Here is a 23,875-nt window from a genome sequence, read left to right as displayed (position 1 = left end):
GGTGGGGTGCTGCTAGATTATTGGTATGCCGTGGACTGAACCTGGCCATACACATGTCAATCTCAATTTGAATCCCTGATTGTAAGCTCTTCGGGGCAATGTGCCCTGTGTCACTGTCTGTGTCTGTTTCACTCACAACCTCTATTTAATGTACAGCGCTGCGTAATATGTTGGCGCTATATAAATACTGTTTATTAGTAATAATAATAATCCTTGGGGAATTTCAGATCTGATCAGTGGAAAAACTGCAGGAATGATGCAAACTAAGCAATCAATGAACAGCTTCAATAATTTACTATGGGATTAAAGTCATATGGAATAAATGATGAAACTGATCACTTAGTATTGCCATCTGCCAGGTCCATTGCTAAGTTACATTTGGAATAAAATGATGAAATAAAAAATGAGAAGTCACCTGCATGGCAAGCTTTAGGGAAGTGTTTCTGCACTTTTCTAACATAGGGGGTCCCCTTGAAATAAGATCTTCAGGAAACCCCCGCTATGATTATTATATCCACAGATCACAGTATATTAGTGTGGTGGTCAGTGGGAGGATTGTCTCTTACATTGATGGCCAGTGGGAAGAATGTCACCATTATCTAAGAAGCACAAACTGCTCAAGGAACCCCTAGAAAGCTCTGGGTGATCCCTGCTTAGTATCACTGCTTTAGGATTTCCTCACAATCTGATGGCAATGTCTAGATTGCCCATGTTCTCAGCAGTGAGAGGTAAGCGCATGTCTAACAACCCCATGTCATTCTTCTCCTCCACCAATACCACACACAAGCCCGCGCCAACCAATCACATTATTTGAGCAGTATTACAAAATATATATACCATCAGCCTGTCATGTGCTTCAATCCTGACCAATCACGTCCATGGCGCGAGAGAGGTCATTGGCTGATGCCCTTCCCTCAAGGCCTAGTTGCTGGGGAGAACTTAGGTCACTCGGGGGCGGAGTTTGACCAAAGTTTATAAATAAGCTGAGGAACCTTCATCACGCAGAGCAAAGACGAAGATGGCGGAGGTATTGGAGGTAGGTGCTGGTGAATACCGGAACTTACCTATATCTGCCCGGGGACTATAGACACTCTTCATTTTGGTAATACGTGCTCCTTTTTTCATAGCACGCGGGCTTTCTGTAATAGTTAAGTTCAGGCAGGTTTGGGACTCTTTATCGTGTCTCGGGACGTATTCCGCATTGTATTTGTAGGCCTGGGCGTCTGAACTTTATCATATAGGGGGTTCTCAAACGTTTTACCTCAATTTATTATATGGTCACTGTACCTATTACTAAGAAATAATTAATAACTGTAATATCAACCCGTTCACTATAAGCTGAGAATATCAATTCTTTGTTATTGTATATTATTTTATATTTCATGTATTTATATTCCCTCACCACCCCTTAATATATTTCAGTCACCCATACTTCCAGTCACAGAAATATTGGGGGAGGGGAAAGGAGGGCGTGGCGTTCTGGGCGGGAACAACGTTTTTTTTCCAAGGAAAACAAGTGTCTTTTATACCGAGAGGGCGTGGTTATATGGGCGGGGAATAAAATGGTTTCAGCCAATAAAATAAGTGCTGTCTTTGGGAAGGGTTATAACGGTTCCAATAGAATCAAGCATGTCTGAGTAATGTCAGAGCCACCTGTATTGTAAATAAAGTTTTATTTTTTTTTATTTTTTAACCTGACCTTTTTTTTTTGTCTGTGTCCCCATAAGAGGATTCACTCCTTTTCCTTATACTGGGAATCTGACACCACAACAGGAAGTCAAAGGTAGTCCCACATTTTTTCAACACAATGTAATATCAACACAGAAGAATTCCAAAGGGGACACTTCTTTGAGAGACAATTATTAGGGGGAAATTTATCTAACTTCCTGTTGGGCCCTTTGGACAGAAAGTGAGGGGACATTTTGCATGCCAGGGTTTTAACCCTTCCTATCAATCCACCAATGTGGAATATGAAGCAATCTAATAGGGACTCTTCTTATATTTACCAGAGGAATTATTATTAACTTCCTGTTGGACCTCTAGGACAGGAAATGAGAGGGCATTTCTTGGATTTTAACCCTTTCCTATGAATTCACCAATATGGAACAAGTAGAGAAATCTAATGGGGACACTTATTATGTCCAAAGGGAGTTCTTCTCACTCAAAAACTTCCTGTTGGGACAGGAAGTAAAAACAAATTTTGCTTACAGCCTGCCAAGGTTTTAACCCTTCATAACAATCGACCAGTGTTGAAGAAGACACAAGAAGAAATCTAATAGGGACAACTAAACCTGGGGAATTCTTATCACTTAATAACTTCCTGTTGGTCATCTAAGACAGGAAGTGAAAAGATGTTTTGCCAGTTGCTCGCCCCCTGCCAGGGTTTCAGCTTTTCATATCATTCCACAAAGTCGGTGTCACCTATACAGGAATGGTAAGATAGGGTGTAATTTGCAGGTGATAAGATTTGGTAAGCTGCTGCATGTAAATGTTTGATTTGGAGGGTAAAATTTGGGTGAATATTGAGTGAAACATTTATAAAGATATAAACATTTATAATTTACCATTACCTTTCCTAATAATATAAGGAGCACAATGAGATCTCTATGTACAAAGTCTGCCATCTGTTTCATGTAATTATACGTCTGATGGTTCTATTGTGCCCGGGTTATATGAGATCAGTCACAGGACAGACAAGAGACAAAGCTGAAATATGATTGGCCCTGTGACATAATTATTATTATTAATAAACAGGATTTATATAGCGCCAACATATTACGCAGCACTGTACATTAAATAGACATAATACATCTATTCTGATGCATCAGCCCCATTTAGGCTTCATTTACCAAGGATTATCACTTGCTATGACAAGTCAATAGGAACAAAAAGAATGGTTACTTGTCTGATAATCATCCTACTTATGCTGATAAAGTGTAGTCTAGTAAATTAGGCTTAGTCCCATATGATTTTGTTTTTCTTACATACATGCGTTACATACATGAGCTGCCTGCAGAGCAATCACTACATACAAGAATCGTGCAGAGCTGGCAGCAAGATCATAAACCTTCATACCTGTCATTCACTTTACAAACATTCCCCTGTCCTTAATGTCTACAATGATCTTTTATAGTTTCATAGGATTGTAGAGGCCTCTGAGTATGGAAATATGGAAGCCGATATTACAAGCGGAGTTATGCGGATAGCAATTCTTCCCATCTTTGCTTTACTGCCCAGCACTTTGTGAGGTCCATCCATCCGTCTGCTTCATCCGGGTGAATGATGTGCTAGGAAAGTGAAGCAAGGATGAGGATGTAGCTTGAAAATGAAAAATGTGTATTCTTTTTGTAATTTATTATGATAATGTCTTATCGCTAGACATGTGGATGCAACATTATCAAATCTTGCATATCTGTGCAGGTTGAAGAGACCGGTAACACATTTCAAAGTTCAGACTCTTTTTTCACACACTGGGGTGAATTCTTTGCTTCCCGTTTATCTGCCCCGTCTGATGAGAAGAGACCACTGGCTATAGCACAGCCAAATACAAGGTAAGCAATACAACTAACTTGCAAAGTGCTCATCTCTAGACTGCTCATTTTATTGTAGTTTATGTCAGTGGTGATTGGTCCTATTAGAATTTTGGAATGTTTTTATCCATGCTTTAGTGACAAGGCAAAAACATGGAGGATGGCAGAATAACTTTATGGCTTCATTTAGGTCGTATAGGAATGTTCCAAATATTGAAAGGTTTTTGTGCATACCGGAATAATAATTTACAATGCAAAGTCAGCAGATGTAGGAGGTGAGAAATTTAAATTATTTTGTTTTTGGTTCAATACAAAATAACTGAATTGAATCCAATACAAAGTAATCAGTATAATGTATATATAATTGTATTATATGTATATTATATATGCTACTGTACAGTTTTATTACAAGTTTCAGTATTTTTTGCACCCTTGTTTTTGTTTTTTTTTCAAATAATTTTATTAAGGTTTAACATTGATAAACAGTAATACACACAGAATCATATATACAGGACATTACAAAAATAGAGTTTCAAGGCATAAACCTTGCAAGTACCGTAACATAAAAATAGGCACATATCGGTGAACAGTATAACATACTAAATAAAATTTCAGTAGTCATCAACATACAGATGATAGTGCAATTACGAAATATATGTAATTAAACGTGCAACCAAAACAGTAATTTAATTAAACATAAGTGCTTACATCAGCAGTGATTCAACTTCTATATGAGGATCATGTTCCAGCTCCCTTCCTAGGTACCATGTGGTGTGTCAAAAACAATTGTACAATTTTATTTTTGTGGGAGTATTAAGTGTAGCAATGAAGAAACATTGTGTTTTGAATTCTTTATATATGGCAGTTTCCGCCCATTCCATCCTAAATAATTCCTGTAATTTGACCATAAAAAGACGTATTGTTGGGGGGGAGGGTTCCAACCAGCAGTGCAATATAAAATTTTCCTGGCTACCGTTGAAATTATCAATGCCAAACGTCTCGCTCCTCCAGAGAACTGAAAAGTAGAACTCTCCACCTTCAAAAACAGCCCATTCAGGGGTAATTGGTACAAAAGGTAATAGTTGTACAAATACAAATATAGCTCACCACACGACTCCAGAATCGCTTAGTACCCAGGCATTCACCAGAATTTTGAAAGGGAGTAGCTGCAGGGGCATCACATTTAAAGCAGGTATCCCCATCAGAGAGTCCCATAAAATGGGCTTGATTGGAAAATGAGGAAATGTAATTCTTTTGAAAGAGACGAAAAATGCACCCTTGTTTTAACAGATCTTTGTGTTTTTTTATTTAAAATTTATTATTAAATGTATTCAATATTAGACATATTTTGGTGAGTTATGCCTAAGAATTACAGCCCTACAATGTAAAATACATTTTCTTGCAAAACAATGTACTGCTTTTGGCGTAAAATACGGTCAGAATTAGAACGCCAGGGGGGTTAAAGAGAATAACTTGCAGAGGGATTCCCTAAACTAGCTCTTCAGGGCAGGGTCCTCGCCTCCTGTGTCTTTGTCTGTCATTTGCAACCCCTTTTTAATGTACAGCGCTGCCTAATATGTTGGCACTATATATATATATATATATATATATATATATATATATATATATATATATATTATTTTTTTTTTTTACTGTAAGACACCAAAATACTTTTTATGCATATAGCAGTCACGTAACCATTAGGACCCATTGACAACATTGCTGTGCATTATCTCACACATTTTCCTGTGAGCCCACTAAACAGACTGCCTAATGCACCAAAACTAGGTGCATGTACCATTTCTGGCAGTACACCACAATGCATGTTCGTTTATTGTGGTTCACTATGGAATGAATGGCTTTGCATAACATCAACACAATGCATGCATTATTGCAATAGTACAAATGGGCTTTTAAATTTCTTACCTAAAGCAGAACTAAACTAGAAAAAAAAACACACTTTCCTTACTCCATCAGGAGGTTTTTTTGATTGGGTCCCGTGCCACCCCAGTGTCCTTCTTTGGCCCGGCGCAGGGGAAACCCCAGGTACCGTCATCTTCAGTTTTCTTCCAGGTTTTTCTTCATATAACACCCGACCTCACACTGCGCAGGGGCGAGATCGGGTGACGTAGATGGGGGAAAAAAGAGTGCCAATCTTACTGCGCATGCGTGAGATCGGCATTTCTTTTTCTCTCACTACAGAAAAGAACAGCCAGAGCCTCCCGGGATGCATGAGTTAAGTATCCCAGGAGGTTCTGTGCACCCATTAAAAAAAAAGGGTGTTGCACTTTAAAAAAAATCTGTTTTACTTTATGTTGTTTACCCTTTGTAAGTAAAGTAAAAGTTTAGAGTTTAGGTCAATTTTAATAATTCCCTGCTTGTTCAGAAATTTGCCTTGGAAAGCTTTTTTACCCTTGCCTGTTACATGTTTCTAAACACCATGTAGTACACCAGGCAAGACCCCCTATTTCACAGGGGACCATGATGTAGACATACAACAGGAAATATAAACACACAAGTATAACAGTGTATTATAGCATGCAGTAGTAATATGAGTGCCATATAAATATTATGCCATGCGTCCACAATACGTTTCCAGCAAAGCTTAATGTGTCGTTAGACTGTTTATTTGTGTGTTATGTCATATAGTAAATGTGCACTGATTGTTCATGTTTGTTTTGTATTTATGCACTTTGTGTGCTGTGTGTGAGCTCTGATTTTTGTATGTTTTTGTCTTTGTAAATTGAGGGGGTGGTGGCCCTCTGCATTGTACTAAGAGGTAGATAGATACACAGCTTCACAATGTACTATGCAGCTCTGAAAAAGAAAGCCATACATAGGAGAGTAATAAAGTAAATAAAAATAATTGGGATAGAAATTTGGGACCTGCTATTGTGGATTTTGTTTGCAGGTTGTCTCAGCATGTTTCATAACTTATTCACTTGCAGAAGGTGAATGGCTTGGGAAGGCTAGAATGTGCAATGTTATCAGGCGCATTTTTCTATTGGCTATTGATGGTAATGTCATGTCATAGGGTAATTGGCTATAGCTAAACCAAGAATGGTTTATCTAACTTTTTTTTAGTTTGTTATTTTATAGAATAGAAAAACATGTAGATGTTTGGTTACTTCTAAAGTATTATTTACTGATGTATTTAAATGTCAGAACACAAAGTGAAAAGAATGAATGTGAAATTGAAGCTGACCTCAATGGACTGGTATCCAGTATTGTTGATGAAGACAAAGCTCAGCCCAGTGTTGCAGTTCGGTATGTATACTCACCTGTCATTATTTGTTGAATGTTTTATAACCTTTAAGGCATAATATATATTTGTGTATATATATATATAAATATATATATATTTATACACACGAGAGGTTGCTGAGAAGTTCCTGGCTTTGCCCAGAAAGAAGAGAGCCAGAGTTTTGAAATAACACATTTATTCAACATATTCCCCCCTGAGACTGATGCACTTGGTACAGCGTAGTTGCAGCTTTTCTAGAACGTTCAAAATAAAAGTCCTTTGGGCTCCAAACCAGCTCTCACCCAAATCTTTGACGTCAGAAGTGACCCCAAAACGTTGCCCTTTCAGTTGTTTCCTCAAAGTAGGGAACAGATAATAGACCGAAGGGGCCAGGTCAGATGAGTAGGGGGGGGATGGTGGACTAATTGGAAACCCAGGGTGTTCAATTTGGCAGCCGCAATGTTGGACGTGTGAGCAGGTGCATTGTCCTACTAAAAAAGGATCCCTTTGGTCAACTTTCCACGGCATTTCGTCTTAATTGCCTCCTTCAGCTTGTCCAGGAGGTTAGCATAATACTGTCCGGTGATACTAGAGCCCTGAGGTAGGTAGTCTACGAACAGAATACTGTCTTTGTCCCAGAAAACAGACGCCATTACTTTTTTAGCCGATTTTTGGGTTCGGAACTTCGGGTGCTGAAACCCGCTGTGGCGCCGTTCCTTTGAGTGTTCCTTGGTTTCAGGATCATAGATGTGGAGCCAGGTTTCTTCCTCAGTCACTAACCTAGCCAAAAAGTCTTCAAAATGGGCCAAAACGGCTCTGGATGCTTCCTCTCATTCCTTCTTCTGATCTCTATTCAAACATTTTGGCACCCACTTCACTGAAAGCTTGCGCATGTCTAGGGCTCATTTTAACAGTGAAATGCCCAGTCTTGAATTGAGATAACCAGGTTCTGACAGTGCTGTAGGAATGACACTTCTCCCCCAGTGTCATTCCTACAGCACTGTGACATCTCAGTGTGAATGCCCTTTGCTGACTTTCCCTGGGGAAACAAAAATTCATGATGGCCCGTAACTCCAACCATGTGAAACTTGCTTGTGCCTCTGCCATCACAGCTTCTCACTAAAAGAAAAAACAGTTTTAAGAATTGCAAAGACCTGATATTTGCACAGTTACATACTAGGATATTAGGCTGTCATATGCCCCCACACTAATTTTTCTATTTCATCTGAAAGGGGGCAAAGCCAGGAACTTCTCGGCACCCCCTCATATATATATTTATACAGGTTGACATTCCAAAATCCAGCAACCTCTGGACCCAAATTTCTGTATTTTTGAATTGCTTGTAATTATAATATATTAGCGCCATCTAGTGGCAACTGACAGAACTACACGGAATGGAATCCGATTCTTCCTCCGTGAGAATGCAAGGGCTATTCATGCCAGGAAATTTAAGGATCCGGATTATGGATGCCGGTTTTTCGATTGTCAACCCGTATGGCGTACATGTCACCTCTAGATACAATTTTAGATATTGCTGTTGTATAATAAGCTGCCTGTAGTCTGTTAATTTATTTTTGTGTTGTCTTTTAATTAGCTTTAATGATCTCCAGTTCAAGTTTTAAAAAATCTTCTTTATCTCAGCAAACCTCCAATATAGAAACCTTTATCAGACCTATGTCAGCCCACAACCTACTGTGTCTGGTTCTCAGTTTCAGGTTATATGTATGCACGAGAATCCTCAAACGATATTGAATTTCTGCATCAGCATTAAGCTAAATATACTGGACTGAGTGCAACTAATAGGTAGTAGATATTAGGCAGAAATGCATTTTTATGTTTGTGTGTTACGTCCACTAAATATATTGCCAATAGAAGATGAACATCTCCCCTCTCCCCCAAGGGTAATGGTACAAAATTCAAAGACATTTTAGAGAAATTGCGCCTTTTCATTAAAGGGTACCTAAACTAAAATTTTCACTTTACATAAAAGGGTAGACAATCCTTTTATGTTAGGTAAAAATTCTTTGTTTTTGTTTTTTTTTAAGTGCAACTTTTTTAATAAAAAAAAGGTGCATCACCACCCCCAAAATGAATGGGAGCACAAAGCTTCTTGGGATACCTACGTCACGCATCCCTGGAGGCTCTTGGGTGCTCCTTCTGTGCATTCTTGAGCACCCTTGACATTCGCAGAAGGAGCCCTTTCGTCAAAAGGGGGGAAAAAAGCCGATCTCACGCATACGCAGTGAGATCAGCAGATTTTTTTCACCAACTACTTCACTCGATCTCACGCCTGGTAAGAAGAAGAGAAGATGCCGGCGCCCCGAGGACGGATACTGGGATGATGCGGGACCTGATGGAAGAGACCCCTGGACCGATCAACTGCGCTGAAGGTAAGTCAATTTTTTTTTGTTTTGGACGTTTTTGAGTTTAGTTCCTCTTTAAGATTTTAATTGAAACATTTTGATTTTTTAGGAATTGCTCTTCCTTGGTAAACCCTTTGTTGGAAATAAACCTGAACAGAACATCTGGTCACCAGAACCTAATGCCAGACATAAAGCAATATGAGGAACTAGCAATTCTACAGCAGGGTTCTCCTGGCGTGGAATCTGTTACTAGCAAAGAGACTCACAAGATGCAAGGTTTATACCATGAGCTGCCCGGTGTGAACCAGAGTGATAATTGGTCCTTTTCTGTTTGGACCAATACCCGCCGCAGCCACAATATAAACCCCAGAACTGTCAACAAGGAATCCTCCCTGTCTCAAAACTTGATGTCATCCATGTTACCTGAAACATCCAAAGAAACCTTTTATACAGAACATGATAGGTATGATTCGCCTAATATAAATAACACCAAGTACAATCAAAACGCTGTCCATGGATTTCAGGAAGATGGAAGCTTAGGTGATATGTCCTCTGATCTAACAACTTTAGATGCTGCTGTTCACCCCAAACCCATACAGCCAAAGCAGCATAACACTTTTGTAGGCAACCAAAGCTATGACCTTCCACAGGCCACAAACCGCATACCAGATAGTTTGTTCATGCCTGTACCTGACCAGAAATCTGATTTTGGTAGGAAAACATTGGGAGGAGGGAGTAGTGCTTTCACTTACCACCGACAGGTGACTCAAAGAAATGATGTTCAGGGTGCTCACGTTCTTAAGTCTAACAACCATTTGCCTATTGCAAAGTCCAGCTGGCCTTTATGGATGAACTGCCAACTTCAAAGCCATTCTGCCAACTCATATCAAACTCAACTTGAGATGAATGGAAACCTTCCAGCCTCTCAGAAAGACTCAGTGTCTGGCTTTAACAGTTCCTCGCCATGGTTTAATGGCAATTTTCCAACCTACCGCAGTGAAAATCCTGCTTATCCCTTCTCCGAATACAGTCGTGGCACCAACCCAAACAACAGTAGATTTGGTATTGCTAAAGAGGAATGTGTGCATGAAGCAGCCACTACAAAAAGTTTAGAGCCATTTAATGGCTTGCATGAAAATGTGTCAAGTCAGCGTAATTGTAATGAAAACACTGGCAAGAAAATAAGTCAAGATATGAGGATGCAGTATACTTCTGACTTGTATTCTAAATTTCAAGCTCAGACATGTAATGTGGCCAACTCTAAAAACCAAAGATTAGGAAGTCATAATATTAAGCCACAGGACGGCAGCAAAGGGAGCCTCTCACTTGCTGCACGTTCTGTCAGTGCATCGTTGGTGGGTAACATGCCCACCAATGTCACACCTCTTTCCGCCCCTAATTTTCAATCATGTTTTTCAAAAAGTGTGGGTGCTTCTAATTATGCCTGCAAAGAACTGGGCAACATCTGTAACTTTGTACATGGAGATACCTCTTGGCAGAACATGGCACCTATGCTCAGCAGTCAGAAGTCCTCCAAGCTGCGAAACAGGTCTGTGGCTCAGCTCTCCCTGTGCTTGGAAGAATGTTGCTACCAATTCAAAGCTCTGGAAGAAGATAGAAGGAAGGTATGTACACACTTTGTTGTTTAAAAGAGGAAAATGCAACCTGTAATAATTATAGTGCATAGGGGCTAACTTGAAAAAGATGCAGAAAATAGTTCTATTGGCTTTTCTCTATTTAATTTCAGTTCAGCCCTCTGTACACATGTGACATGTCAGACTACTGTTCTTATAGTGGAACTAAAGTCCCACTTCAAACTTTACTAATTCAGACCCATGGGTATTGCAGAAAGGACCAGATGATGTCTGATCATGCCAGGAATATGTGAAAAGGCAGAATCAACTGTAGTTGTAGTTGCTTCCCTTATATGTGCCGGGCATGGTAAAGTTACGCCCCCGGCACGTCAAATCAGGACAGCCCAAGATCATTGCTGGGCAGAAGTATGAAGAAAGATGGCTGGACCCAGCAAGGAATCATGGGATAGGCAAGTTCTGCAAGGTTTAGTTCTGCTTTAATAGGGGTCAAATTTTTACAGGGAGCAGTGATTGGCCAACCTTGCCTAAAATCTTGTCCTCTCTATAGCAGAAATTAAAAAATGAGGAAGGGCTGCAGAAATTGAAAAAAAGAGCTTTAATGTGAATCTGTGATAGGGCAACAGGTATACCTGCTTATTCCCCTGCAATATCCTCACCTTTTCTCTTGCTACCTGTCATCATTGTTTTAAAATTATATAAAAGGGCAGCTCTCTCTCTTAATTAATAAGGGGAAATGTGTTTTTGTTTTTGTGAGATTTTTTGTTTAACTTATTTTATAAAGATTCCCTTTTCTGACTAATATACAGTTAACCTATATATAAAGCAAAATATTGATTTATATGCAAAATTGACTTTTTATGTTGGTCTTAGGTAGAGTATATTTTAATGGAGAATTACCCAGGGGATTTGATGTCCAGTTTCAACAACATCTGCATTCCAAAACTTCCATCAAATCCCACCAGAGTTGACCGTCTGATAGTGGATCAGTTGCATGAACAAGCCAGAGTAAGCACTGACCTTGCTTTTCTTTATTTTTACAGTACATGTAGTTTAATATAAATACAGGATTATGCTTTAATTTTCTCATCTAAACAACTAATACTAAGTGTTAGTAATAATAATACCGTAGTACGTTTCCAGTTTTTTACCACAACTTACATCTGTACATGTATTTTGTGTTGCTCATCCTTTCACCCACTGCTTTGTATTTGTATGCTCAGACCAATCCTACTGTAGGTGACAGAACAACATGAATATGGAGGAATATTTCATCAGCACATCATAAAATAGGATATTGCAGTGTAGAGAAAAATTCTTGTTTTTCTGGCTGTCTGCTTAAGTTTAGGTTTCTGACAACCTTTAAAAAGGCACAATCAGGCAGGTCAATATAGCATAAAGAGACAGGTGATGTCTCCATGCATTCTGCATTATTCCCTTCTACCTGCCTGATTATTCTGAATATCTATAAAAAAAGGGAAACTATGCATGTGTATTCATTAGTCTTGGTTGGCAGGGTTCCCAGGTATCAGGGTACAAGTTTACTTTAAGGAGGACATACTTAAAGTAATACATAGGTTTCAGTTGCTGATCTCTCTTGCTGACAATTCTAGTTTTGTGACAATCATATGCTATTCCAGTAGCAAGGATCACAGACCTAGAATATACAGATCAGCCGCTTTGACTTTGACGATTCATAAAGCATTATTGGCAATAAAGAAAAAGGACAACTAGTATTTTTAGATGGTGGTTTGTAATTGCAGTCTATATTAGATATGCAAGTTTCCTTTAATAAATATACTTTATCACTTGTAAAAAAAAATGTCCATTTTTAGGGAAAGTCAGTTTAGTGTGTGCACATGCCCCCTACCACCACCCCTCATGTTACTTACTGCATCCGCTCATCCTCCTTGCTATCCCCCATTACTCTCTGGTTAATGAAGTGTTGCCAGTCATCACGGGGAGATGCCATAAAAAGGTAAGATATTAGTGTCTATTTAATGATATACATCAATATCAGACACAGTTACCATTGGTTGTTCTTGTTAACATTTCCCCATATACTATCCCAATTGCAATCTAATGCTAAGCAGGAAATCTTGGTGAAATGCATTTCTCTTGTTTTGTTAAATGTTTCACACAGGTAACGACCATGGTGGGTAAAATGGAGCGCTACTGCGGTATGTCATTTCACAACAACATTTCTGCTGCGCTAGATAGTCTTTTGGAATCTATTCACATTGTTCAAGCCAGACGCAGGGAGGAAATGGTAAACACTTCAGGGCGCCAAATGCATAAAAGGGCTTACGCACAAGATGACAAAGGTAGAAACCGCTCGGAATGTAAACTTGTATTTGTCTGAGACTATCATAGAATATAGTTACAATAGAGAATTTCAGTCACAAAAAAGCCATCATTCGCAAAAAGTTATATTTATTTGTAATTTTTTTGGATGTGAACTTCAGCAATATTAAGTTAAAGTCAAGGTAAATCCAAACCTAAGAATTGAACTCTTATACAAGCTTTAACGTGCCTCTTGCTCCCCACCCCCCATAGATTAGATTGGCATTGTTCATCTATCAGTAGACACGATCACAAAAAATTGTTTGCAGCAACACCTCTTGTGTCTGACTTCTGTACAGGGGTTTAAGCTTTGATGTAAGCCAGGTATGCAAGCAACCTAAAAATCCCAAATTGTGCAGGCAACGTGTTTGTTTTAAAGCATACAGTGCCCCAAGTAGAAAAGTTAGGGAAAGGCTTGAATCCCTGTCCTCACTTACTTTGTCCCTGGTGCAAATTTTTCTTCACTTCCTCTCTGACTACAGTAAGCAAGGGAAATCTGAAGTCCTGTATAGAGAAAAAAATTATTTTAATGTCCTTTACACTAAATGAGCAAACCACACCGATACATTGTTATTCATTTGCACATTTGTGACTGAATTCTCCTTTTTTGTTTTTTTTTTTACCTTTCCTGTAGAAAAAAAATTATCATTCACAGCCAGAGGGAAAGTCTGGTTTCTTTTTAGTCTTAAGTTTGTATTGCTTTGATAGAGGAATTTTAGTGAGAAGAAATACCTTTGTGTTGTAATGTTATAATTCTATGTACCAGCTTCTTTCTTGTCATTGTGATATGTTTGTAAGTGTCACATGTTTAGTTATGATGACGTCTCCTAGAAGAGTATTCCAGAAAGACCATCGTGTCCATCCAGTGTTTCTTGACTCTTTTAACACCGGAGAACCTTTGAAAAACCTTTCGGGTCCTCACGAAACCCCCTTTATAATTACTAAATCCACAGCTCACATTATATTAATGTGGTGGTCAGTGTGAAAAATGTCTTTTACATTTCTGACCAGTGGGAAAAATCTCACCCTTACAGATAGCTAAAAAGATTGGTATCACCTAAACAGACCTGAGAGTCACAAATTGCTAATTGCTCAAAGAACCCTTAGTAACGCCTAAAGTAACCCCAGGGATCCACAGAATCTTGGTTGAGAATACCTGCTTTATCCGGTGTCTTATGTAAATCTTTGGGCTTTATTAGGAAAATAATGATGTAAAATTTCCTTTCTCAGATGTCTATGCGCTTGCAATCTCAATCAAGAATCTGACTTCTGCAAATCGAAAGGTACGCACAGCCCTGTGGTGTGCCCTGCAGATGGCGCTGCCTTTCCAATCCAATATACCCGACGATAACGAGCCATTTACCATCATACAGCACTAATGATTTGTCAAGGTGGACTATTGAAATCATTTTCTATTAGGTCCCATTTTGTTTCGAATGAGCGTTTGAAGAAAATTACTGATGTTTCCAAGTTCCACTTACAGTAATTATAAGTATGTTTTTTTAAGGAATTCATTCTTCATTTACTTTTTGGATTTGGGTTTAATAATGAGCTTTTATTTTTTTTCCGTAAGAGAAGCCAAAAGACAGGCCACAGAGTATTACAAGTTTGGGGTTTTATTGTCTTGGAGTTCCAAGGGGACAAGTAGTCTTCCCCAAAATCATACACTCCCCCTCCAAAACAAGAAATATATCAGGTACCTCTGGGCATGGAATTATTCACTGCATGTGACAGTGTTTGGTCATTAGGGCTGTAGGCTTGTGTAGAGACTTTAATATATTCTGCAGGGGAGGTGGAAATGAAGTGGCCCTGTTACTTTGCTCAAGTTCACTTGGAGGCTCAAATTTGATGTTTTAAAGCATGCATTGCCTGAGAATAAGCTTTAATGTGTTAGAAGTATTTTGGTAATCCAGGGATCATTGTGGATGGTGTAAACCACAAAAAAACCAGCAAACAGAAATCTATTTAAAGCATCAGAGTATTTATTGGATACATTTTATCAAAACTATTATAACAACCCATGAAAATGTAGGTGGTGTTCCCTGTGTTAATATACAGAATACAACAACCCATTGGAGGTTTTTTAACATGTCTCTGGGGACCCTGAGAACTGCCAGCCTAAACAACAATGGATGTTGGCCAGTTTTGCAGGGATATATTTATATTTGGGAGTGATTATATGTAATGCACACTTTTAAGGGACAGGCATTATTAGACGATCAAAGGAAGCCCTATCATGACAAAATAATGGAGAAATACGGTGCCAAGAGCATGATTCTCCTACGTCTGCAACAGTGACAGGTTGCAGTTCTTTTTATTACACTTTCGTCCAAACAAAATCTAAATAACATTTTTGGCTGGTAACTATATAACCATCCCATGAAATTTGTTCAGAATTGTAAATTAAACTACCTATTTGGAGAATCTGTAACATCTGATTTGACCAGCAGGAGGCAGTGCAGGTGAAATTTATCATTGCAGCTATGAAGTACCTAGACAGCTGTTGGGCTGAGAAAGCTTGATATTAATGGTTTCCTATGGGGTGCGATGTGAAATTCCAGAATCATTACGCCCACCATTCTCACATGACCATGACAGGTCACATCACAGTACACATATATCTGCTTGTATGGGTTTGCAGACATTCTGTGTGCACTACACTAATCTCCATTTATCATGGAGAGAGACAGACCTTCACAGGGTGACGGTTTTAGATCCAAAACTGTGTGAAGGCACCCTAATAAATGAGAATTCATCTAAAAAAAACTAACATCTCTTGCAAGTATTTCCTTAAAAAGGGATTCTAACAAAGACCTTGCATTTACCACAAAAGGAGAACTTTGTTCTACGTTACTTTGTTTCTGTTCATTATATAAGGGGTGTAAAAAAATGTGCAATATTTTAAAACTTCTTTCAACTTTTAGATTAAGCTAGGTCCACTTCAAAGGCATTAAAACAAAACAATGTGCAAAGTCTCACAGTGGTCTCTCTGGGAATGTCGGCCTCATGCTGGGTTGAAGCTGGAGTTCACCTGTTGGCAGGGAGCATGAACTTAGTTGATTGCAGTGACTGATCTTATTTATAGGAGGTATTCTGGATTGTTGCAGAGAGACCACTGCTTGAACAGAGAAAGTGAGGTCTCTTGCCTGCTGCATGGGAATATATTCAGAATGTGGCTTCTTTCTAAAGTCTTTGCACACCTTTTATTTTATTACTACTGAAAAGTAGTTACCTGATAAAAACCAATGTTTCATTTAGGCTTTTAGGAAATATGCTGTAAATACCTTGCTTGTGCTTCTTTATTCAAGCAAGGAACATAAATGACCAACAGGCATAACCTAAGCTGTTTTTCACCAATGGCCGCATCACATGTGGGTACAACATCTGACATCTCGTAGGGTTCTTTTTTTAAATATTGCATTTTTTTACATCTTTTAAGTTATGTTGTGTCGAAGTTTATACACCCCAACTTAATCTCGTTTTATTAAGAAAGTTGTTAAATGTGTTAGTGAATTTATCTGTTGCGTTTGTTTTCTGTGGAAAAAGAAATAAAAACGTGTTCACCAAATTTCTTTGGGTATTGTCATGCGTTATATTCGTAGTAAAAAATGTAATCATAGAATAAAACACTGCTGGCGTTCTAAACAGAACTGATTTTTTCAGGTAATTTTAAAGGTCTAGGTAAGGTTGGATACACATGGACACATTTGCTGCCAGATTTGCACTTTATCATACATTTTATTTCCATCCTAATGTTTTATCAGATCTAAAGTAAAACATCTGCCTGTGTGTAACCAGCCTGGCACTGGGATGAGAACATAATTGTTGGGTCATAGGTAGCTATTGGCTGAAGACCTGAGAAACAAAGCCATTGCTACAAGGTGGGAGGGTTTCTTATTATTATCTCTGCCTGCTATTCAGCATAAAAAAGAGTTTCATGAAGCTTTGTATTTAGGAATATAGCAGTGTATTTTAAATAAACACCTAACCTCCTGGGTGGTTCATTTCGGTCCGGATTTACATGTCTAAAAGTAGTACATTGTTTCTCATGAAAATTTATTTTACAGTATAAAATAATAGTATGAGTATATTAAAGTTTGAAACACAAAATCTTGACAAAATAATAAATTAAAAAAAAATGTTTTTAAATAAATATTATACTCATACTATTATATATACTGAAAAATAAATGTTCATGAAAGACAATGTACTGCTTTTACACATATAAATCCAATGTATTGCATTCAATACAGTTATTTTGAATTGAATGCAGTACAAATAGATTTTAAATTCCTGCCATGCCCGAAGGAACATCTGCACGCCCCGAAGTCCGGAACTCCTGGTTACTCATCAGATGCAGAAGACGCCGGTCGGAGGAAGCGAAGGACGATGTCGCCAGATCAGGTAAGGCTGGATTTACTATTGATCTTTGCTGTTTTAGCTACCCCAAGCGTGACTCGGGGTTACCGCTTCTAGCATCTTTTTCTTACCTCGAGTCACACTCTGGGTTACCGCTGGGGAGGTTATATACCCAACTTTGACTTGGTATCAGCCTTTTGCTTGCCATAAATGGAAGAAAAGCATCACACCAGCAACACAAGTGTAGTACAACTCATTCTTTCAGAAGCTCAGCTTCTTTCTGCCCCTCAATAACACCTACTCAGTGTTAAATAATTCCTAACGAGGGTTTTTTAAACTGTGGCCTATTGATGATACCTACATAGTTCTGGGGCCAGCGGCATGGTTTTATTATTGTTTTTAGTTGTCTATAAAGGTGACATTCTAGTAACCATGGTAAAAGGAATTCTTTCCACTGGACGCCAATTTAAGAGGCTTCTTCACTACTGATCCCCAATAAATTAATTTTAACAGGTTCCTTAGGGGTATAAAGTTTGAGAAAGGCTGCATTAGAGATGATGGCAAAAACACTACCCAGACAACTAACTGCCTGAAAGGAAAAGGTGATGGTGGTGTGGAGCTGAGCAGCTAAGTCATCACTGGATGCAGGGAGGGGGGTAGCTGAACCACTAAGGTACTGCTAGGAGGAAGAAAATGGGGTTAGATGAGCTGCTAGGATTGGGGTAGGAGGGCTAGCAGAGTTCCTTAGTTGCCACTAGGTGGATGGATGCAGTTTTAGTTAATAGGTCACTACTAGGATGGGTGGATCAGGGGTGGCTGAGCTAAGTCACTGCTAGAATGGGGAAGAGGAGCAGTGTTAACCGAACAATTAAGAAACTACTAGGAGGTGGGACAAGGGGTTGATGAGCTGCTACCAAAAGCAGGGTAACAGGGTCAGCTGGGCCACTGAATTTTGGTGGACAAGGTGCTTGAGCTAATTTGGAGAACAACTCCAGTTCTGGCACAGTAAATCTTATGGAGGAATTTTCATTTTGCACTTTAACCAATAATCATTCTTCCATTCCCCCTAGATAAACATTTCGTCTCATCACAATGGTCAGCATTCCGGGCAGTGCTTTATTTGAGATAATTTACAAATGTAGAAATATATTGTCAGTGCAGAAAAAAGGAACCCCATCATCAAGCGTATCATGCCACAGCTTATGGAGACTGGCTACTGCTCATGTTCCAGGCTGGTCCTAAAGAGATATCACAGTCCCATCTCATTATTAGGCTTTTACTTCTTTCCAGGACTGATTCTTTCCAATTTGCTCCAGCATTCAGGTGTATCTTGTAATTTGGCATCTTCGGTTAATAAAAAGTTCAGCAACAAGGTCCACCAGAAGTGAGGCATCCAATACCGCATCACTCAACCCGCCCGTGACAAAAGTCTGTAGCGAAGCCGCCTTATCGTTTGCGTTCTCCTTTTTGTGTGCGTTTCTTCTCCTTTTCCTTACGGTCCTGTTTGGCTTGCTTGTCCTTTTCCCGTTGCATTTTATCTTGTTCTTTTTTCTTCTGGGAAGCATCCCGCATCGCGTCACGTTCCTGCTTCCTTGCATTGACTATGTCTTCTAAATTGGTGTTCTTGAACAATGCTGGGTGGTTGTTAAAGACTCAATAAAAAAAACTTTGTTATGCAGAAAATAAAACAAGCTATGAATGAGATCTTTGGGTATCTGTAGACCAGCAACCTACCAACAGATTACAGGGGGACCGACTTTTGCTGCTGCCACAATACTGAACATTACAGGAGGCTACCCACCCTGTTTTTGCCAACTGATACTAATCTCACACACTAGGATCATACCTCTGGCCTAGCATGGGGTGCATAAATTCCATTCCACATAGAAAATACCCTTGGTCAAATCATGGGGAATATGTCATTGTAACAGTTATCTGATATATTGATGGAAATAGAAAGAGCTAGAGATGGAGGAATCATTTTCCCATTACTGTACCACACACTGACTAGAAATGCCAGTCAGACTTAACTATCCAATTGCTGCCACTGCTCCTTGCCATTGCTGATGTATATCACATCTAAAAGTTATATCAGGGCATTTAAAACAAACACCACTGATCCTTGTTATGGCTATATCTAACAAGTAATGCGAACTGGTGTTCATAAAGAGGCTAGCAAATAGAAATATTTCCTTCCTTTGATAACTGAGCCTCTAAGGTTCTATGCACCCCTGTGAATGTGTCCAGATTTTGCATTTTTTACAAATACGTTCAATAGAATCACACAGGTTAAATGGCTACAAAAGGATACATTTATCAGAGGCCTGGGCGCCTGTCGAGCTTGGCACTTCTTCAACGTCATCTTCAGTAACCGTAATTAAGGAAATCAAGTCTGTAGTGAATGTAACTGTTCCAACAATACATTAAAGTTTACCAGAGTATGTAACCCCCTTTCCCATTCAAAAACTTAAAGGTTTCACCTCGAGAAGGGGTTTCTCTGTAAATCTAAGTGCTTGAGTTACAATTACAAAATTCTTTTGTGGTTAAAACATATTTCTTATACCTGCATAAAGTGCGTATTACAACTGTGCCCTGAGCTAAAAGCAAATATCGTCTGCTTGATCTTGACTGGTTAGCGAGCCACAACTTGTATCAGCAGCCTCACAAAGACATAAAGGATATTCCTCATCATCGGTCACGTTGGCATACTGGGCCAGCAGGGCGGCTTTTCTTTGCTGTTCCCCTTCCGACATCTCTTTGGGCTTCACCACGATCTGGGCCTGCTTCTCTATCATGCTGGCAAGAGCTTCCACCTCATCTGGACAGGAAGAGAATTTTTTTTATTAAAACTGAATTTCTAGTATACATGAAAGCAATAAATAAAACTTCATATTTAATAATTGATCATTTGTATTTGTTTAAATACACATGCTGTAAATTTCCACATGTGGCCAGGTCACAGCCCGAGGCTCTGCACAGCACAGCAGGTGAGTGAGAAGAAGAGATGGCACAGAGTTGGAGAGTCTCAGGACCGGATGGACAAATACAAATTTAATGAAAGGTAAATCAGCTTCCTTATATTTATTTCATTGGGTATATAAATGTCCGCCCTTAGCTTCAGCTTTAACCAGGACACAGCCAAACAAGCACGTGTGATAATATTGAAAAAATAGTCTGTGTAAACTCACAGAAACAAAACGTTTTACCTTCCTGCTTTGTCTGTATCGACTGCAATTTCTGTGCTTCGTTCCACTTAGTAATAATTTCCAGACAAACATCTTCTATAGAATCTTCTTCCTAACACCAAAGCAAAAAACACATTTTTAAAGGTACATTCATTTAAAGAAACATAATTCAGGCTTTTGTAATGTAATTCAATTAGTTTTGAGCACCTGGAGCCACTGAACCATTTTATTCACAAATGTTCTGTGTGGATATCGGTCTGATAGTATTTATATAGTGGGAGCAAGTAAATTTCAGTGATCCCATCACCTGGCTACATTTTAAAGCAGGCGCTGGTATTATGTTATGTGTACTGGCCCCTTCATGCCACACTATGACCGACTTCCTCCAAAACACCACACATTATTTTTCTGATAAATTGCTCACGCTGGCTCTACCTGCACTGTTCTTGTAGGCTAGAATGGAGCCATGTCCTAAATCTTCTTCAGGATTAGGATTGGTTTGAGGCCCCTTTCAGACTAGTAATAGTTCACAAAAGTAAGCCACATGGTTAGTCACACCCAGGCATGAAACAAACTGCTGCTATACACCCAGAAGTGGCAAACTTCACTAAGGGCCAGATCTAAATTACTTCCTATGCGCCTGTGTATCAGTTACATAATCCTGTCCTGGCAAATCAAGATTAACAAAGATTAACATGTTGAAGAGAAGGAAGATTACCTTTGTTCATGTATTCCCGTTCAAATACAACTACAATCAGGGTCCTATACCCATCTGTCACCTATACTGGAGGATCTGTGCAGCCGCCACTGGCTATGACCCAAGCAGGACAAAGATTGTGTTTTCCAGCTTTGCCATTGATTTTAATTGCATTGTACCGCTGTTTCTAAGCTATTACATTTGAGATTCATTGTTGAACAAATGACATTCAGGAATGCATACCAATTTCTTCTTGTACACATAATACTCTGAGTTTGTCATATATTCCAGGACACGGACTGCCTGTGGCTATGAAACTGATGCAAACTAGTATGCCCTGGCAATCTCTCAATATCTGGGCGGTAAAGTGTAATAATCCATGGCAAGCAGACTTCAATTTAGTGTTATCAGATCACTGAAAGCTAATCAGTTGCTATTGGTTATTAAATGTCACCTGACTGATCACGGCAAAGTAATCAGGATGTCAGTCCAGGAGTTTACCGAACTACAAACCTGAGCATGTCTACAAAATGTCTTGTGCTTATTATTTGATTAAAAAAATGATTTGCATAGAAATCTAATAAAACTAAAACTAGGTACACACTTCAAATAATTATCGTTAGAAAAAGAACGATTACGACCAATCAACGATTATGCATGATTATACTTGGACAATCGTATTGTGCACAATTCTGTACATGCTGTAACGATATGATATAGATAGCAAACGATTGTCGGCCAATCAGATCCCCCGTGCCGGTAGTTCATTTCCAACGACAAGCCTCGCTCGTTGGCGACATTGGTCACTTTTTTTTTTTAGAAAGATTTTTGGCCAGTCGGTCGTTCGATTCCAACGATTATGGGAAGTGTGTATGCAGCTTAAGGATTTTATCGATTGCTTTTGATTAAAAATGAATTAATATTGATTAGGAAAGATTCTTTTTTCTGATGAGTAAGAAGGTAACAGACATGGCTTCGCAGGTCATCAAAGTGACAAACCTCTGAGGTCCCTTCAGTCATCTGTACAAGGCCTAACAGAAGAACTACAAATGCCAGCATTAATGACCGTCACTGGGCAGAATTTGCTTCGAGACCAGTTACCCTAGCTAGGTGGATCAGAATGAAGCCATGCCATTTCTTTCTTTACTTAGCAATTAGAACCAGCGAGGGAGTGTTACCCATCACCCTTCCAGCCTAATAAACTGCAGGAATAAACGGGAAAGTCTGCGCCACTACCCAACTTATGTGAGACTAAAAGCACCGAAATACCTTAAAGCCATCTAGCCATTTGAGTAATTCTGAAACAAACTCGAATTTAAAAGGAATGCTTGAACACTAATAATTAACCATCATATTTTGTTTAAAAAGTCTCCACATGTTCCCTGAGGAAGCCTGATGGGCGAAACGCGTCGGATCTGAGACAATTATCATTCCTACAAATAATAATTAGTCAGGTGGCTTTTGTTTAGTAAGCCTGGCATTCTCCTTTGTGTCTTCACACAGGAGAGCAAACCTTATATTACCTGTTTAATATATCATCACTGTGAATATTGTCCCACCTTAGGCATTCATACTAATTACATTTCAAAGTTTAGGCACTCTAAACCCCAGTCTTTTCTCGTTGTCTTTCTGCCGGACACCTCCTGGTGCAAATGCAACACCAACCTTCATGTGGAATTATATCGTTCTGGATTCGAAAACTGCAAACAGGCCGGGTTTTTATTGCAGAAAGAACAGGCGATGTCCATTCTGTAATAAAACATTTACCTGCCTGGGTGTCCCGGCATCCCCCGCACTGAATGAACTCCTAACCTGGTCAGACCCACCTGTCAGTCTTTAATTCCACTTTACCCACTTAGGATAAAAGCTGATGACCAATCTCTGGATTCTGTGCATAGTTAGCACGAGTGGTTTAGTTTCTGGAATTACTGACTTTCTCTTTCAGCCATACTAGATGCCAGTTGTTTGTGGTGATCTGGAAAGTTCTCTATAGAAGCCTGAGGATCAGTATGACATTCAGAGAAGATTTTCAGTGAGATCCTCCATACTTCTCTATGTGTATATCATACAAGGGGAAACACATACATTGTCATCACTGAGACTGGGATTTTATAGACTTCACTAGCTGCATGCTTATTCTAAGAGAATGATTTTACTACAAAAGCCAAGTCAGGATTACTGTGATACTTCACATTGCTGTCCTGACAGGGATTCATCCAGGAAACACGCTGGGCTCTATAGTCCTCCAGCAGTAGAACAACATGACCGATCCCTCCGCTCCTCACCAAGAAGGCAGCTAGGATCCCTCTGAGCGCCTCGTCCCTCTCCTCCGGGTTCTCCTCTTCCCGTAGCACCCCCTGGATATACGCCGGGTACACCTCCGGGTCCATCCCCAGTGCCTCCAGCCTGCCGTCCAACCAAGTCCCGAAATCACCGGCAGCCACCTGCTCGCTGGGCGCCGCCATCTTCCGGCTCCTTCCCCAGGAGAAGGGGCGTGGCCGTGCGCCCAACGTCAAGCCGCGAACGTTCCGCACTGCCAGGTGATTTGTCCCCTCTGAGGCG

At 39.5% G+C, this 23,875-nt stretch overlaps 2 protein-coding genes across 2 annotated transcripts; one reads left to right on the top strand and one right to left on the bottom strand.

Annotated features, from left to right (window-relative positions):
• The first annotated feature begins 1,012 nt into the window (after positions 1–1,012).
• MEIOC (meiosis specific with coiled-coil domain) lies at positions 1,013–16,640 on the top strand. The gene is made up of 7 exons (XM_072414662.1): positions 1,013–1,036; positions 3,421–3,551; positions 6,696–6,797; positions 9,247–10,762; positions 11,603–11,737; positions 12,873–13,053; positions 14,303–16,640. The coding sequence occupies exons 1-7, from the start codon at positions 1,019–1,021 to the stop codon at positions 14,449–14,451; spliced, it is 2,232 nt and encodes a 743-aa protein (XP_072270763.1). The 5' UTR covers positions 1,013–1,018; the 3' UTR covers positions 14,452–16,640.
• A 1,887-nt stretch (positions 16,641–18,527) lies between these two features.
• CCDC43 (coiled-coil domain containing 43) lies at positions 18,528–23,817 on the bottom strand. The gene is made up of 5 exons (XM_072414689.1): positions 23,599–23,817; positions 20,638–20,728; positions 20,114–20,249; positions 19,743–19,798; positions 18,528–19,065 (listed from the first exon to the last, which is right to left on the bottom strand). The coding sequence occupies exons 1-5, from the start codon at positions 23,776–23,778 to the stop codon at positions 18,878–18,880; spliced, it is 651 nt and encodes a 216-aa protein (XP_072270790.1). The 5' UTR covers positions 23,779–23,817; the 3' UTR covers positions 18,528–18,877.
• Between the last annotated feature and the right edge of the window lie 58 nt (positions 23,818–23,875).

The sequence above is a fragment of the Pyxicephalus adspersus genome, chromosome 6 (assembly GCF_032062135.1).
Source record: "Pyxicephalus adspersus chromosome 6, UCB_Pads_2.0, whole genome shotgun sequence".
In the NCBI taxonomy this organism is placed as follows: Eukaryota; Metazoa; Chordata; class Amphibia; order Anura; family Pyxicephalidae; genus Pyxicephalus; species Pyxicephalus adspersus.
The sequence above is the reverse complement of the archived record's forward strand: the minus strand, read 5'-3'. Positions and strand labels throughout refer to the sequence as shown.

Coding starts and splice junctions, on each gene's coding strand:
- MEIOC (XM_072414662.1), top strand. Junction 10,763..11,602: donor TGGAAGAAGATAGAAGGAAG/GTATGTACACAC, acceptor TGTTGGTCTTAG/GTAGAGTATATTTTAATGGA. Junction 13,054..14,302: donor TTACGCACAAGATGACAAAG/GTAGAAACCGCT, acceptor TTCCTTTCTCAG/ATGTCTATGCGCTTGCAATC.
- CCDC43 (XM_072414689.1), bottom strand. CDS start 23,778: ATGGCGGCGCCCAGCGAGCAGGTGGCTGCCGGTGATTTCGGGACTTGG. Junction 20,729..23,598: donor GGATCCTAGCTGCCTTCTTG/GTGAGGAGCGGA, acceptor CTTTGGTGTTAG/GAAGAAGATTCTATAGAAGA. Junction 19,066..19,742: donor CGCCCAGGCCTCTGATAAAT/GTATCCTTTTGT, acceptor ACAACCACCCAG/CATTGTTCAAGAACACCAAT.